At 43.4% G+C, this 18,118-nt stretch overlaps 1 protein-coding gene across 1 annotated transcript in view; it reads left to right on the top strand.

The window, feature by feature from the left end:
* The first annotated feature begins 1,084 nt into the window (after positions 1–1,084).
* ZNRF2 (zinc and ring finger 2) overlaps positions 1,085–18,118 on the top strand; it is an 86,665-nt gene continuing 69,631 nt past the window's right edge. Inside the window, 2 exon segments of the mRNA XM_032784102.2 lie at positions 1,085–1,460; positions 1,463–1,708. Of these exon segments, the coding sequence (XP_032639993.1) occupies positions 1,085–1,460; positions 1,463–1,708 (622 nt within the window).

Below are 18,118 nucleotides of genomic sequence, written 5' to 3'. Positions count from 1 at the left end.
TTGGGACAGCTGGTCACCCTAACACTTGTATACATGTTTTCTGTGCACAGAAGCCAATGCAGTTCTGCATTGCTGCACATAACTGACAGCTATCTTAATGCATGTAGCTGTACTTTTTAACTGTCTTCCCTCTTTATGTTATGCACTAGAACTGGATTATTAAATTTTAAAGATGAAGGGATAAATTCATCCCAGTGCAGTGATGTCTGAATTTCCTAGCTTTTTGTGAAGTCCCAAGCACAAGGGTCATGTTTTTCAGTCTTTTCTCTAGAGCCATAACATTAGAAACTTTTTTTTTAAAATGAAAGACGAATTTCTCCCCTAATCTTATGCTTCCAGGAGCTGGGCCTTCAAAAAACAAACAAAACCAAAACCCCCGAAGAAACAAAAAACCAAGGACAGCCCACTACCATCAGGAATCTGGACAACAATGAATTAAGTAAATCGCTTTAAACCATTTTAATTTCCCTTTCAAGAGACTCTCGGAGAAAAGAGGCCAAACCCTAAGCGGCGGGGCCCCGCAGCAGCCCTATTTCTGCTGTAACACACTTTGAAAATAGCTTTGTGGATATGTTTTGGCGCCCAGGGCGCTGGCTGTCCCCCCCAGCAATCTGAGCTCTGCTCATCGAGCAACAGCAGCTGGGATCTGACTCTGCACCCACCGGCAGGGGCTTGGGAAGCAGTAACAGGTGGGCTAATTCTGCAGCAGCCCTTTCAGGCCTCTGGTCAGTGCAACCGCGGCGCCCAGCCAGCGCTCTACCTAGCACGGCCCAGGCCAGGTGGCGAGGTAAGAAGCTAGGGCCGCGCTGGGTCTCCAGATGGCGGCAGGCGAGAGGCGTGACTAGTAGCTGGGGGCTGGGCTTGCCCGGCGTTGCTGGGGGGCGGCCCGGTCTGTACCTAACTCGGGGGCGGCTCCAGCCCGAACCTCCCTCCAGTCCCCGGCCGCGCGCCGGGGCCGCCCCCCGGATGGCGACACGGTAGGGGCAGCGCCCGCCCCTCGGCACAACCACGCACGGCGGGTAGAGCGAGCGGCGGCCGAGGGGGATGGCGCGGCCAGGATCGGCCCCCGGACTGCGGCGGCCGGATGCCAGCATCGCACCGAAGCGCAGCTCATGGTAAGGCGCCCGAGACCCGAAGAGCAGCGGCCGTTCCCGGCAACGCCAGCTTGAGCCGGATCCCGCGGGACCGCACCAGGCAGCGGGCGCCCGGCGCTTCACCTCCCCGCGCGTCCCTCGGGCTTCGCTCCAGCCGGGGCCGCCTCAGGGCAGCGGCGAAGCGCCGACGGCCGGGACTATGGGCGCCAAGCCAGAGCGGCCCGCCGCTCCACGCCCGCACCCGGGCGTACTCGGGCGGGGATTTGCCTCCGGCAGCGGCAGCGGACGGGGCCAGCGGGCGCTCGGGCGGGCGGCGCGGGCGGGAGATCACACGCCCGCTGGCGCCTCAGCAGCCCCGGGGCTCGGGGCGGGAGCTACGGCCGCCCCGCCCGTGGCTGCGCCCCGGAGCAGGTCCCTAGGCGCGGCGGCAGCCTCCGGGACCAGGGCCGCCCAGTCAACCTTCAGCATCCCCCACAGCAGCGGCCCCTACGGCTCGCAGGACTCGGTGAACAGCGCGGCCGAGGAGGGCGGCCGGGGGCGGCCCGCAGGGGGCGGCGGGCCCCGGCTTGTGATCGGCTCGTTGCCAGCGCACCTCTCCCCGCACCTGTTCGGAGGTAACGTGCCCACCCGTGTCCCAGTGTGTGTGTGTGTGGAGGGGGGGTAGAGAGAGACTGAACCGCCTCGCTACCCTGGTGGGGGGGACTGCAGCCTCCCTTAGCTTCCCCCTGCCCCAGTGCGTGTGGGGGGAGGAGACTGTAACCGCCTCGCTACCCCTGCCTAGGGAAGTGGGGGTGGGGAGAACTGTAACTGCGTTACTGCAGCCCTGTCCATGGCATGGGGGGAGAGGGGATAGAGAGAGTCCCATTCAGGCCTTCCCCAGACAGAGACCGTAAGCATTATACAGTACCACAGACGTGGGGGCGGGGGGGGGTAGGCGTATTGGAACAGTTTGTATAGCGGGGGTGCTGAGAGACACTAACCCAAACTGTAAACTCTGTATATGATGGAAACAGCTTCAACCCATGGGGGGTGTGGCAGCTCCCCTAGAATCCCTGATTTCAGCACCTGTGGGAGTAGGTCTCTAACTCTCAGTGATGGTTCAGGGAGAGGCTTGAGATGTAGCACTATTTTTGGTGGGGTTGATGTAGTGACTACCCAGCTTGGTAGTGTTGTGGGGAGTTTTTTTTGGAGGGGGGTTAAGGTTAGCAGAGGAGGCGTTACCCTTCTCCTCTTCCTATGGAAATGTCGGGCCTCAATCTAGGTCACTACCCTCATGTTAAAAGGACAATATATTCTTTCATTTCAGTGTACCGTTCTTAGTTAACTGAATAACCGATTGATTTCCTGTTCCATGTTTCCACATTCTGAATATTTTGTATATCTGACTTATAAAGTGAAGTGAGTGTTTTTTGTGTAGCTCTTTTTTGGCTCTTACTTGGGAGAGTAGTTTGTGACTTTGAGGGGATTACAATGAATCATCATTTTGTGAAAGGGGCAGCTTTCTAGTTCCTCCAGGCTTCAGTTTTATCTATACATGCTTCCGCTGCTGTTTCTTGGCTATGTAGGTTTGAAAAAAAATAGAGGTCTGAAATGGAAGGAAGGAATTTAATCGTGAAATAAACTCCCTCCCCCCAACAATGTAGTTTGCACAGTAAAAAGGAAAAAAAAAAAGCCTCTCTGTCTTACCACTTTAGACTTTAATATCTAATTTGTGCCCGTGTAAATATGACAGTCTGCCTGCTACTTCTTAATTAGGATTTAATTGGATCATGTATTCTTGCAGTTTTTTTAAATCAGACTGAAATCTGTTTTTAGGTACTGATTAAAATGTGGCTGCAGTTTGTTCCTGTTTCTGAGTCACTGAATCGTTTGTACTGAAACTTGGTTAATAAAATAGTTATTGTAATGGAAAGTTTCTTTGAATTAGCTTTTTTTTTTTTCCCAAAAGAAAAGAGAATGTTTAGATGAAGGGAGGTATTTTAAAAAAAGTCTTTAAGAAAATATAGCACTCTTCTTTTCCTAAAGACTGCAGTACGTTTTCTGAAGGCAATAGAAATAGAAGAGGAGGCGGAAAATATTGAATCTATTGAGGATGAAGTTAAACACTCTGTAAATAGTTTGAAAAAGATGAACTTGTTCAGTTTTTCCTGTACAGAAGATTGTGCAATTGTTTAAATGAAAGTTTTTGGTGTATATTATGCACTCTATCTCCCTTTCAAGTGTAGATTTTTAATTTTTTAAGGAAGGTTTGTTGAGTTGACTTCTTTAAATGACATTTATTATAAAGGTTTCACTGTTCATATGAGTAAACACTAAGGTGCAACAGGACTGTCCTTTAATTCTGTTAGTTCTTTTTGATAACTGTTACAATTGTCTAGATTAACTTAATCCATGTGTTATCGCTTGTGTAAAGTCTGAATTAAAAATAGAATGAAATGTCCTTTTTTGGGGAAGGGAGTTTTGATGCAAGGTGCCTGTCTGTGTGAACTTACTTTCGCTTTTGATAGTGATAAATGAGAGCATTATTTGCAGCAGTGTGATAATGTGTTCTGTAATATAGAACGTCTGTAGCTTTACATTTGAGATTTTTAGCCTTCAGTGTAAGTGGCATAGACTTAAGAACAGTAGGTCAAATGAAGGTTTTTTCCCCCAAGTCCTGGCACTTCCTGGATGGTCAGATTTCTGTTCAGTTGCGTTTTTGTGTGTGGGGACCTGAAGACAGTCCTGGGTCTCCTGAAGACTATCTGCTCCTAGTGCAGTGATTGAACATGCTAATGGAGAGCATCAAGCCTACCTTAACAAGGAGCATTTGCCCTTGAGAAGGAAAACTTAAGAGTAAGTGTTCTTATAATGCTGAGTTGCTGCATGTTTATTAATTGTTAGTTAAGAGTAGCAGGGCTTTGATGCAAGGATGGCTGCAGTGTTATCAGAGTAGTATGCATGAAAGCTAGTGTGTGCAATTCCTTTTGCAATCAAAGGGTACGGTGCTATTGCATATTTACAGTCTACATAGTGAGAGAAAAGCATTAAAACTTAGTAAAGCATGTCGCCAATTTGTCAGTCAAAAATAGGATTCCTTGCTTAAACCTTGCATCGCAGCCTTAATTAGATCAGTTATAGACCATATTTTCCTCCTTGCAATTTCAGGTGATAATTTACATAATTGCTAAGCAGTACCCTATGTTTTCTTATTCATGAATCTAGAATTCATAAGCTAGAGTGCAGAATATTAAATATTTATTGACTGAGGTGATATAGAATGTATGCGTTCCACTTATGCCATAATCTTTAACCTTGCAAGGTGACTGATTGATGATCATCAAAAATCTAATATCTGACACCCATCAAGATGCAAAATGTAACTACAAAGCTAGTTACAATCGCTGTATCATTTATATCTGTATCTATATATCTGTGAATTAATCTGAAGTTTTTCCTTTTTTTCATATGAAAATGAATGGCTGTTTAATCAAATCCTAGCATTCAGTTTTGTTAAAAAAGGAGGGGAGGATCTTTACATGTCAAACTTTCTATTATATATTTTTTGCAATTTAAATATTTTGTAATATGGGTGGCATAATAACTTTCCAGTGCAATTAACATAGTAAATGTCATAGCTATAAACTTTCAAAAATTCAATATAGTATTCAGATGCTTCGTTCAAGCAAGTGGCTTTGTTCTAGATCATAGTTTCATAAGACTGTCCATGGTGGGGGAGGAATAACTTGGAGAACTGCTTTTGTGCTGTTTCTGACTAGCTTAAGCTTGTCTAGGTATGGGTGCTTGGCAGTTACTATGTGTATTGTGATCCTGCTTCAAGCACCTTCCCTTGTTTTGTAAACTGTAGTTGTCAGTTAAACTTCTGCAGTTTTTTTTTTTTTTTTTTTGAGAATCAGTTCAGCTGTTTCGTAAAGATTAAATTGTATTTTCCTGGCAGACTTCTTGGCTTTGACAATCAATAACGCATGTGTGTTACACTTGTAAGACTACTATAATTAATTGGCCCTTATTGAATTGTACTCCATTGTGACTTTTGAATTACCCAGAACAATGTTTAAATATTTGCTATCTAATCTGTTAGTTTTAAACTATGTGATTAGTACTAGAGGTACACTAAAATGCAAAAAATGAAACACTGCTATGTGCTGAGATGTGCGAAAGTATGATCAGTCTGTTATATTTCTTTAGTACAAACTGTAGTAATGTTTAAAAAATAATTCATTCAAAGTCATAGTCTTAACTCAAAGGAGGACTATCTTGTGCTCATGCTAATTTTAGGCTTACAATCCTTTATGATCAAATATTACTATATATCTTGTGATTAAGTATCAGAGCCAGTTCAGTTCAGTAACAATTTTTGCAGACTCAGGGCCTAAGACTTGTGCATATGCTTACTGTTATGCACTGTGAATACAGGGGCGATCCTGGTATACGTTGGGGTTGAGTTCTTGAAAAGGGTGATGGGTACTGAAATGGTGTATACTGCGGACCCCCTGTACTCATGGCTGTCCCGCCTCATTCTATCGCCTCCTCCAAGCACGACCCATCTCTGCTGCTCCTTCTCTCTCTCCACCCCCACCTCCCCAGCCTCCTGAACACTGCTGAACAGATGTTCAGAGCAGGCAGGAGGCACTGGGAGGGAGGGGGAATGGGTGATTGGCGGACAGGCGGTGCTGAGGGGGGAGGGCACTGGTGGATGGTAAACACCCACAGAAAAGTGGCGCAAAAGGTGAAGCGAGTACAGTATGAAGTTGCAAACAATGGATATGTGGATTGGTACGGATGTGAATTAGAACGTTTCCCTATTGATGAGTGAAGGATATGCGACAAAACAGATAAAGGGGAGACATATACCGGGGACCCCCTGTAGTTCTGTTTGTCAGTGTGTTGCAGGATCTGGGCCTTATGCTGTACTTAAGAGTAGACTCCTAAACCTTGCATGCTCTTCAGCCAGTTCTTTGCACTGGCAAAGTTCCAGTTTTGTCTAAGGAGATACAATTGAGGCATTACTCTCCTCTGTGAGAGCTGTCTCATGTCTCACCATTTCTTGACAGAAAGAACATTAGTATAAAAAAAATAAACTTCCTATTAAAAACGGCCTGTGAAAAAGTTGGCCTTGAAAAGAGTGAATACAGTTAAATTTATATGTCTGACTAAATAACTTTTTGTTTTTCAACATTTTGTATTTCTGGTTAAGACTGATGTCTAGGTGTATCCTGTTTAACTCTTACTGTACCAGAGTTACTATGATAGGCTTTGTACACGCTAGGATTTTTTGCCAGAAATTTCCCTTATTGGAACGGCTAATTCAGCTCCCACAGTAGGAACTTCAGGGTAGGCAGGAGCAGAGATGCTTGGTAACCCTTGGGGAGAGGGCACAATATAAAGGTTGGGGTGGGGACAAGACACCTGATCTCCCCAGGTGTTGTCTCTGGCCCCTTTCCCACTCACCCTGCGCCTCCCATACCTGCTCCAAGCTGACACCACCTTGCCCCCCCCTCTCTCATCAGAGTTCCTTCCTTCTCCCATTACCTCTCAACTGCGTGCATGGTGCAGGCAAGAGTGGGTTCTGCTCATCTACTGTAAAGCAGGTAACTGCGGTTGTGGGCAAGGAAGGAATGGGTCTCTTTCCTCTCCCCCTTTCCCCCCCAGTTGTCAGTGACTTTCATGGACACATCTCCCTGAGCTGCACTCAACCTGGCTCCCACCCTGGCAGAAATCGTGGGTGGGTGGGAGAGGTGGCATGTGACCCTGCATGCCCCCCTCATGCATAGCCTCTGGATCCAGGCAGCTGCTGGTGTGTTTAACCCCTGTGTCACCTAAAACACAGAGCTCTGTGTAGCTCAGAAGCTTGTACCTTCCACCAACAGAAGTTGGTCCAATAAAAGATATTGCTCACCTAACTTGTCTCTCTCATTCACAGGGACCAACACAGCTACAACAGTGCTGTTCACATCTAAAACACTGCTTAGGATTTTGTTTACACTAGTGCTCCCACCTTTGGAGCAGAATAGTGAGCACAATGGAGAAACTTTCTGGCAAAAAAGTCTAATGTAAATAACTCACTTGTCTTGACATATAGTCTGTTAAGAGTGGTCAGACAGAGAGAAGAGTAAGGCCTTTAAATTGAACTCCTATTTGTCCATAAAAAAAACTCTGTGGGGAGTGAGTTACACCAACTGTAGATAACATAGAAAATGTTAAATATCTTTTCATTTCTATTTCAGCTATTTCTTTGCTAATGTAATTTGAACTATTATTAAAATATTTAAAGGGGAACCATTGACTGGAAGTGCAGTATGCCATGCTGTCTGGAGTTCATGACCTTGAGTGCCAACCTCAGGGCAGACTGTCAAAAAGCAGGGCAGACTCTCCAAACTGGTTGTATGCTCTGTAATTAGAGTCCACCCAACCAGTAACAAATGTGAACTCCTGAACTCTTACCATGGAGTCACAGACAGTTTCCTTGGGCAGTTCAGTTTATCTTGCCATCCAGGCAAGCTGGATTTAGTGATGGTTGGTTGCTGTACACCAAAGATCACACAAGATTCAGGTTGCTTCCAGTCTGAAGAGACCAATCACTTACTCCGGGTCAATTTGTACCTCAGATCTCATGCGAAAGACAACGCTTGTAGCCAATCCTATAGAAACTAAGAATGAATTAACTAGGAAAAAGAAATGAGAACTAGTTACAAGTTAAAACCAGCAAGCATATACATGCAAATGAATTATAATCTGTGGTTCCAAAAGGTCATAGAATTATAGCAGTCTGTCAGCACTGAATCTTTTAAGGATAAGCCAAATTGATCCTGGGGAAGTCTGCTTGTGTTTTGTAGTTCCAACCTTGTGAGAGTTCAAACAGCAAAAGAGTGGACAGTTTTTCTTGTTCATTGTCTATTTCCTCCTTCCAGAATTCAAACTGATGGGATAAGCCCCTTTGTATGTAGCCTCTTCATGGGTGTGACGGGGAAATTAATAAAGTCTTGTGAAGTTCCACAGTCACCCATTTAATTTTGATAGCCTTCTTAATGATAGAGACAATCCCTTCTGACAGGTTGACTGTTTCAGGGCAAAAAAATTTTATAGTTATAAACAAACTTAAATATTTTTAATATTGAATTTTACTCCCTTGTTATATAAGCTTGTACAAATAATGCAGGTATCTAACTATACACACTGCCGTCAAATGCACAAAGTTTACTGAATAAGTTATTTTGTGATATTTCCATTCCAGAACCTTAAATGTTGAAACTACAATTGTTTAAAATGGTCACTTCTGATTTTTTTTTCTTTAGGGAAAGATGATTGTCCTTTCAAGATAAGTTTAAACTGTGTTTGGTGTAATTTTTGGATAATTCTGACAGGGAAAGCTTATGTAAAAAGTACTTTTATATAGAATACCGCTGGTGTAGGAATGGCTGTTTTGCACCAGTAGCATTATACATTGACTGTCAGGAGTAGAAGTGAAGAATAAATTCTCCAAGTGAACCTTTAAACCTATAATAGGAATTGAGGGAAAGCAAAATATAAGGCTTGAAATTTTAAGGTTTGAAATGCTTACTGGACTGTAGTTGGATGCTGATAACAGAGGGATGTGAAGTTTGGTTAAAGCAGGGGCTGGCAACCTTTCAGAAGTGCTGTGCCGAGTCTTCATTTATTCACTCCAATTTAAGGTTTTGCGTGCCAGTAAAACATTTTAACATTTTTAGACAGTCTCTTTCTATAAGTCTATAACATATAACTAAACTATTGTTGTACGTAAAGTAAATGAGGTTTTTTAAATGTTTAAGAAGCTTCATTTAAAATTAAATTAAAATGCAGACCAGTGACCAGGGCCGGGGCAGTGTGAGTGCCACTGAAAATGAGCTTGTGTGCCGCTTTTGGCATGCATGCCATAGGCTGCCTACCCCTGCTGTATATAGTCGATACAGACAACTCTTTTTTTATTAGTTGGTAAACTTGAAGCTGCTTTTTCCGGTATCCGTAATAAAACCAGATGCATCTTCTTTTTAAAACTTGAAATGCATGACATGACTATTTGGAACACATTTCTTTTCAAAGCTCAGACAAATTATAATTAAGGTTGTCTGGCCAAACTCGGACCTAGTAGGAGATGTTCTTGGTGATTTTTCTCCCCTTTTTAAATTCACTTGAAGGAGGAAGGGGGAGATATTTTTGCATATTTAAGTGTGAAAGTTTCAGGCTTCTTCTCTTGTGAGGGTTCATTTTATGCCAGAAATTCTGAAACTCCCAGGAATTGCCACGTCTGACTACTTTAGATAAGAGCTCCCTCCTAACAGAGGGCATCCACAGTCTTCATGGCTATATGTGCTGACTACTTCCCCCGAGAGTAAATATAAAAAACAAAGATGGCTGATCATGGCCTGGCTGCACAAGATCTAATTTATGTATTTAACCTGTCTACTTAGAGCCTCATTGTAGAATCTGAATAATTTCAAGCGTTTAAAAATAGAAATAACAATCACTTTATCCTTTTTACTTTCTATAGGAGAAATAGTGTCAACTTCTCTCTCTCTCTGTCTCCTTTATAAAAACAGCAAGAAAAAAGTTTGAACATCCTAGTCCAAAGATGTGTTCAGCACCTAGACCCTGGACAGTTCAAACTATAAGATTTGCAGCAGATGCTCATGAACCAGGCATAGGCTTTATCAGATGGGATTCTCCTTGCTTTCTGGCAGTTAGCAAGGTACCTCCAAGAATTATGTGCTGTAAGTGGTTGTTGGGGGGTGTGTGGGTTTGTTTTTGTCTTAGAGTAGGGCTAGGGAGTTCTTTGTTTCAGAGACTGGAGTTGCTTTAGTTGGCTTGGACAAAGTTATTCTCCAGTTCTCTTTAGATGTTGGAAGTAGCTTTACAGTGCTGAAGGGCACCAAAGATGGCCTTTCTCTGGAAGGCCACCTTCCAGTCTTCCTTAGTCAAAGCAGCTATCCATCTTGAATATGTTATGACTCTAGTTTCCTCATGTATCTTTAACTGCTTGTTCAGGTTTGCCTTCTTTTGAACCTGCTACCACAGTATCTCTTCAGTTTTGGTTCTGGAAAGTAGATTTCCTTGATGGCATTCTTGCCACCCTGTCCTATGTTTCTTTTCTGTTTTAGTTTTCCACTTGGATAAAGTGCTTCTAATTCTCTGCCTAAGGTATTGTCTTGCTTGCCTTTTAATCTGGATTTCCCTTGCTAGTTTCTGCCTTCCAAATGATGGAGGAAGAGGAAGGCTGTATGGAAGTCATTTCCCATGGCTCTCATCTTTTGGCTACCCTCCTTGGCCCTTTCTCTTCACACAACTTGCTCAACTCCCTTTGTACGGTCTGTTTCACACACTTTTTTCAAATGAAAAAACTTATGGTAACTATTTGACCTGAGAGAAATAAATCTGGAGGAACTTCAGAACACATTCTGATATACCGTTTGAATTAATGTGGGGGAGAAGTCTTAAAGGGTAATCTCACTTTCAGAGAACTTCCTCATTGCTTAAGTAACAAAGATTTGTGTTTGCCAGATAAGCTAGAAACATATACTCTAAAATAGGCACTTAAGGTAAAGGCAATTTTGCATCTAGTGAAGCTGAAAATAACATACAAAGATAGAGGAAGGAGAAGGAACACAGAACTAAATATTTAATTCAGTTAATAGCTTTTGAAGCAGAAATGGAAAACATGGTAAGACTTTGGCCATGGTTACACTGGCGCTTTACAGCGCTGCAACTTTCTCACTCGGGTGTGGAAAAAAACACCCCCCCCGAGCGCTGCAAGATACAGCACTGCAAAGTGCCAGTGTAAACAGTGCCGCAGCGCTGCAGGCTAAGCCCCATGAGGAGGTAGAGTATGTGCAGTGTTGGGAGAGCTCTCTCCCAGCGCTGGTGCTGCGGCGGCAGCACTTTGAAGTTTGGAGTGTAGCCATGCCCTTTGACTCAGATGTTTGAACTCAAGACTTGTAAACATTCCAATGACTTTTCCCCCTTTCTCTTTATGACCTACCTTGAGAAAACTAAGAGGCCTGAATATTTTCCATTGTTAAATGAAGTTTATATAAGATAATGGAGTAGACCTTTTTCTACTTAATGTTAGCTTTTTACAAATATTTTGTTATGTCCTTTTGGGTAGCTGAATCCTATGGTAAATATTATCTCTTTCTACATTAAAGACTTCTCCGTGTCTGTGCATCACTTGTGTTAGGCTTTTGCTTCTGACAGAACATTTAGCTTTACCCTGTTTACAGTCAGTTTAGAAAATCATTTTGTTTTAAAAGCTTTTTTCCTTATTGGAAGATATTGCCTGCATCTCGGGAAAATCTATTAAAATAGAATATAGATATTTCTGTTTCTAACAACAATGGAAAGATCAGTAGTAAACAAAATGAGTTTTTTAAAGTTTTTTCATTCCATTCTAAAAGCTGCTCTTCCAATTAAGTGTCCTATGTAGGTGAACTGTAACTAAGGCTCCCCAACTGTGCTTTGTTTAGGTTGGATGTCTGCCAGATAACCTTGGGAACTGTGGCAAAACTATTTGGTATTTGCTGGTGAAGCATTTAAAGTTTTTTTTTGTTTGTTTTTTAAATACTGCTGTCACCTTAAACTTCTCTTTATTGTACATAATTTTTGAAGCCCTGAAATACAGTTCAGTATTACTGTATATTTGTAAAGTAATGCATTGATAAAAGCCTTACCGTTTTGTAGGTAGAATTGTTTTACTAGTATTTTTGTTCAGCTCTATTAAGTGGTGAATAGGTATACAAACAGTTTCATTATTTTTATTCTTTATATCTTCACAAAAAGTACAGAGAGTGTAACTTGGAGGAGGCATTTATATTCACTTTGTAGGGGTGAGGAGGAACACTTTTTTACATTTGAAACCTGTTTTTGGCAGCCTACACAAAGCAAGAAAGGGAGTGGTTAAGGTGGTGAGCCATTGCTGAGATGGTGAAGTGGTGACAATGAATAGCAAATTTCCTCCCTAAAATTATTATTGATGGAAGGTCACCCCTGAAAATAGGGGTCAATAATAGAAATGCTGACACAACAATTTCTATACCAGGGCACTGCATGTTTTGTAAAATTGGCTAAAATGCTAGAGTACAAGAACCTAGTTGATTATAAAACTATGTAGCAGTTTTTGTAGCTGAAGTCTGAATTTTAGCATGCACTAGTTCTGGCACTTACAGTGTACTCAAATTTGTCATATGTACTATTTTTTTTCCAAATAACAATAGAATAGAAAGTTTTATTCTCTTTTAGCTGCTTCAAAATGACTTGAGATTTTTTTTTTTTTACCACTGAATTTTTCCCAGTAATTCCAAACAATTTCCCTGGCATTTTTTTAGGCATTTGAATGCTGAATGGTACCATTATCAGGCTTGTCAAATGTCCAGCTAGTCTAGAAGTAAAGCAAGCTATTAAGCATTGGCATTTTAATCCTGTGTATCTTGGGTACTGGTGGTAAATTGTTGTGTAGAGATTGCAGTCTAGCAAGTCTCAGTGTACATAGGCCAGTCTAAAACCTTTGATTCAAAGACCTCAGGTGATTTAGTTGTTAAAAAAAAAAAAAAAAAGCCTTCTGCGCTTGTCTTTCTGGAGTAACTAGCTTATTGCCTGCATTGTGAAAAGATTGCCCTGTCTACATATTTAGTCTGCTTTTAACAAATCTTGGTAAATGTAGTAAACCAGTGAATTGAAGCATTGGTTAGTTTCTTTCCTTTCCTAAAGATGATTATTATGTGCATGGTTCTTCAAACGTAGAAGCGGACAACTTTTTCTATTAAATGAAACTTAATTCTAATGTAGTTCTGAATGTCTCTGAAACCAAGACGCAATATTGTACTGTGCATACATTAGTGAAAGAGGAAAATCTGCATGTTGATTTAATTTTTACTGTAATTAATCTTTCTAGAAGTTCTTATTTGAGGGCTTACATCACATCCATATGGCTTCTGTTTTGCTTTTATTTGTATTCTTGCTGCTTTCTTGGTGGTTTTTATGCATTTCAGCTGAGTAGGATAGATTGTTGTTCTCTTGGTTTACAATCAATCTTGTGCTTGTGTAAAGTATCAGATTGACAGCATTATAGAAGTCACTTATTTACAGAATAATTTCAGCATTTAGCATATGTCTACATTACGAAATTACTCTGATTTTACAGAAGTCAATTTTTGGGAACAGATTGTATAAAGTTGAGTGCATGCATCCACGCTAAGCACATTAATTTGGTGCTGTGCGTCCATAGTACCATGGCAAGCATTGACATTCCGAGTGGTGCACTGAGATAGCTATCCCACAGTTCCTGCAGGCCCCACTGCGCATTGGAATTCTAGTTTGAGCTCCCAATGCCTGATGGGGCCAAAACTTGGTCGCGGGTGGTCATGGGTAAATGTCGTCAGTCAACCTTCCCTCCGTGAAAGCAACAGCAGACAATCATTTTGCGCCCTTTTCCCTGGATTGTCCGAGCAGATGCCAGAGTACAGCAAGCATGGAGCCCATTCAGTTCACTGCAGCAGTTATGAGCATTATCGTGCAGTTTATGCAGAACCAGAAACTGCAAAATTAGATGAGGAGGCGACGGCAGCGCGGTGACGAGAGTGATGAGGACATGGACACAGACTTCTCTCAAAGCGCGGGTACTGGCAATGTGGACATCGTGGAGTTAATGGGTCAGGTTTATGCTGTGGAATGCCAATTCTGGGCCCGGGAAACAAGCATAGACTGGTGGGATTGCATAGTGTTGCAGGTCTGGGATGATTCCCAGTGGCTGTGAAACATTGGCATGCGTAAGGGCACTTCCATGGAACTTTGACTTGCTTTCCCCTACCCTGAAGCATAAGAATACCAAGATGAGAGCAGCCCTCACAGTTCACAAGCAAGTGGCGATAGCTCTGTAGAAGCTTGCAATACCAGACAGCTACTGGTCAGTCAGGCATCAATTTGGAATGGACAAATCTACTGTGGGTGTTGCTGTCATGCAAGTAGCCAGTGCAATCACTGAGCTGCTGCTATCAAAGGTAGTGATGCTCGGAAAAGTGCAGGTCATAGTGGATGGCTTTGGTGCAATGGGATTCTCTAACTGTGGTGGGGTGATAGACGGAACCCATATCCCTATCTTGTCACTGGAGCACCAAGCCAGCAAGTACGTAAACTGCAAGGGGTACTCTTCAATGGTGCTGCAAGTACTGGTGGATCACAAGGGACGTTTCACAAACATCAACGTGGGATGGCAGGGAAAGGTTCATGATGCTTGTGTCTTCAGGAACTCTGGTCTATTTAAACGGCTGCAGCAAAGGATTTACTTCCCAGACCAGAAAATAACCATTGAGGATGTTGAAATGCCTATAGTTATCCTTGGGGACCCAGCCTACCCCTTAATGCCATGGTTCATGAAGCCGTACACAGGCAGCCAGGACAGTAGTCAGGAGCTGTTCAACTATAGGCTGAGCAAGTGCAGAATGGTGGTAGTGTGTATTTGGACGTTTGGAGGGTTGCTGGTGCAGTTTACTGACTTGCTCAGACCTCAGGGAAACCAGTGTCCCTATTGTTGTTGCTGCTTGCTATGTGCTCCACAATCTCTGTGAGAGTAAAGGGGAGACATTTATGGTGGGGTGGGAGGTTGAGGCAAATTGCTTGGCTGCTGATTACGTGGGGCCAGACACCATGGCGATTAGAAGAGCACATCAGGAAGCGCTGTGCATCAGAGAAGCTTTGAAAACCAGTTTCATGACTGGCCAGGGTACTGTGTGACACTATTTGTTTCTCCTTGTTGAAAACCCGCCCCCTTGGTTGACTCTTGTTCCCTGTAAGCCAACTGCTCTCCTCTGCTTTGATCACAGCTTGGAAATAAAGTCACTAATGTTTAAAAACCATGTATTCTTTATTAATTGATTATAAAAATAGGGTGATAACTCACAGGGTTGAATGACAGCCTTCTGTCCACTGGGGTGGTGTGGTTGGGTGCCCGGAGCCTCTTCCGCCGCCCCCTCCCAGCCCCGCGTTCTTGGGCGTCTGGGTGAGGAAGCAGCTATGAAACTTGAGGAAGAGGGAGGGTGCTTAAACAGGGGCTGCAGTCTCTCCAGCTGACATTCCTGAACCTCCACCAGATGCCAGATCACGTCCGTTTGTTCCCGCAATAGCCCCAGCATTGCATCCTGCCTCTTCAGCTCTTCCTGCTGCCACCTCTCCTCATGTTCATTAGCTGCTTCCCTGTCCTGTGCTATTGTGTCCCTCCACACTTTCTGCTGAGCTCTTTCAGTGTGGGATGCCTTCATGTGTGCAGAGAACATTTCATCGCACATGCGTGTCTTTTTTTTTTTTTTTTTTTTTTTGCTGCCTTATCTGAGAGAACCTTTGGGATGGAGGAGGGAGGCTTGAAACATTTGCAGCTGTGGGAGGATAAAAAGGAGAGAATTATTTAAAAAGGTACGTTTTACAGAACAATGGATATACTCTTTCACAGTGAACAACGCTATTCACATTACATAGCACATGTAATTTCAGTACAAGGTCATTCTTTGCATCTTATATTCAGTTCCTGCGGTTTGGAGATCAAACACGCCGGGCAACAGAATTCGGCTTGCAGGCAGCCATGGTAAGCCATAGTCTTTCGGCTTCTGCAACCTTCATAACAGCAGTGCCCTCCTTTCCCATACCAAGCAAAGCCCATTGAGTTGTCCATTTAGGGCTGCGGTTTTTGTGTTAACGTGCAGCAGCAGAAACCAAACTAACCCCCTCCCCCATCCTTTTCTCTGGGAGGACTGCTTTAACCCTCCTCCCACTGCACCATATGGCTGGTATCAGGGAAAATCCCTGCTAGCCAAAGATCCCTGCCAGCCAAACACGAACAACTCCGCGCCAGTGCCGCCGCCGCCTTCCCCCTCCTCTCCCTTCACTTGGCTAACTGTGGGGAGGATTTCTTTTCAGCCACAGGCAAACAGCCCGGTAGGAACGACCACCTATGAATATCCCCTTAATTAAATTCCTGTATTTCAACCAGGTTACTATGAACAATATCACTCTCTTGAGGATAACACGGTGAGATAAAGAACGGATGTTGCTTGAATGCCAGCAAACACCGGGACCATACGCTGCCAGGCTTTGTCATGCAATGATACCAGATTACCACGCCATGCTAGTAGCAAGTAAAGTGTCATACCATGGAGGACAGAATAAGGCTGCTGTCTCCAGAAACCTTCTGCAAAGACTTTGAGTACCTCCAGGAGAGCTTCATGGAGATGTCCCTGGAGGATTTCCACTCCATCCTCAGACATGTTAACAGACTTTTCCAGTAGCTGAGCCTCTTACCCCCCTGCGCGCCTTCCCGCCCCTCCCCCAGAATTGCCTGCAGCTCAGCACAGAAGCGGCATGTCTGCAGCTCTGTCCTGGAGTATCCGTTTGATTCTTTGGTTTTCTGGTATGCTTGTCTCAGCTCCTTAAGTTTCACATGGCACTGTGTTGGGTCCCTGTTGTGACCTCTGTCCTTCATGCCCTTGGAGATGTTTTCAAATATTTTGGCATTCTGTCTTTTGGAACGGAGTTCTGATTGTCATAGTATAATTCCTCGATTTGAACCTTAGAGTTCAAATATGAGGTACTAGCATGAAGTCCTCTAAGCTTAATCTCCAGCTTAGATCTGATAGGCTGCCACCAGGTCAGGGATTTATAGGGCCTGACCCCTGACTTGCTCGCTCCTCTCTTCTTCGCTGTTCTCTGGCGTATGTCCTAGCCTTTATCGATGCGGAAGGACCCCCCAGATTCAATCCTTGAGTCAAGATGCAGGGTAGACTTAATCCCTTACTATCCGCGTCTTATCTCCCCTGGGATGCCCTATCGGTCCCCAGCCCTGTGGCCGAATTATGGTCAGCTATGATAAGTGAACGCGCATCTCTCATCGGGAACTCCCTATAGCGGCACTTATACTTTCTATTCCTCAGACTGACTTTTGAGATTGCAAATATCGAGATACACAGTGGTGATATACCAAACCAGTTAGGTCTTTAGTGCTTCTTATATCTAGGATAATTAAGATTCTGTTCCTCATGTGTGTTAACCTATAGAAGTCGCGGTTATCAGTATTATATTAGAATATAGGAAGGTTTTGGCAATTCGTCTGGAAGATATTTGACACTGATTCTAGCTGGGTGTAATATGATTAAACTATTATGAGAATCAACATCGGGGGAGCCAACCTACTATATATGGTAAAATATTTTGTAACACAGAAATTTGGCTGGATGAACACTAGCCAGATGTGTGAAAATATTTGTAGAGCGCGAGGGAATCACACACGTTAACGCGTTATACCAAGGGCAACTGCTAGATTAGTCAGGTAAGAGGGAAACCGAACTTTACTAATTTGCCGCTGTTTTTAGTAATCACTGCTCTCTTAAATTTTAGTTTAGAATTGTAGCATAAATATAATGACTTGAGGGAGCCATAAAGTAAGCAGACGGATATCACTTCTCCCTTCTCCCACTGCGGCGAGTTGAGAGCCACTCGTTAGATCTCAACTCGAGAGACCTCTCTGATACAATTAGTTACTGTACTCAATACTAGGTGCTATCTCGCCATAGCTCAAGGGCGCGGGGTGTTGCAGAGAGGCGGCTTTAATTTGTAAGTTTCTGTTCAGATGTTGGGTGTGGGTCAAAACTTGCCGGGGGATTCAAATTCATACCTGGTGTAGATTCCGATTGATTTAGTGAATGATGAACTAGGCCCATGATTTGTGGACTCGGTGCAGGGTGTCGATGACGGATCAAATCTGGTGCATATGAGGATTCGTCTCGGACAGGGCGGAGAGGTGTGGCGAGAGTGAGGGGTGCAAGAAACCTTGAGCAAAATACCAACAGGCTTGGGGCTTTGGCCTTATGAAAAGAATTCTGCCACAGAGTTTTATGAAAAAGAGAGCTTTATATTTAGAAAGAGAGAAATGCAGACATATATCATTGTTTGATAATAAAAGTGTGAATACAGGCTCCTACCATTATAAATATTGAATTACCCCAGTCTGCTTTAAAATGTAGCTCAGCTCT

Source organism: Chelonoidis abingdonii, chromosome 2 (genome assembly GCF_003597395.2).
Source record: "Chelonoidis abingdonii isolate Lonesome George chromosome 2, CheloAbing_2.0, whole genome shotgun sequence".
NCBI lineage: Eukaryota > Metazoa > Chordata > Testudines > Testudinidae > Chelonoidis > Chelonoidis abingdonii.
Note: the sequence above shows the minus strand (reverse complement) of the source record. Positions and strands in the feature narration are given on the sequence as shown.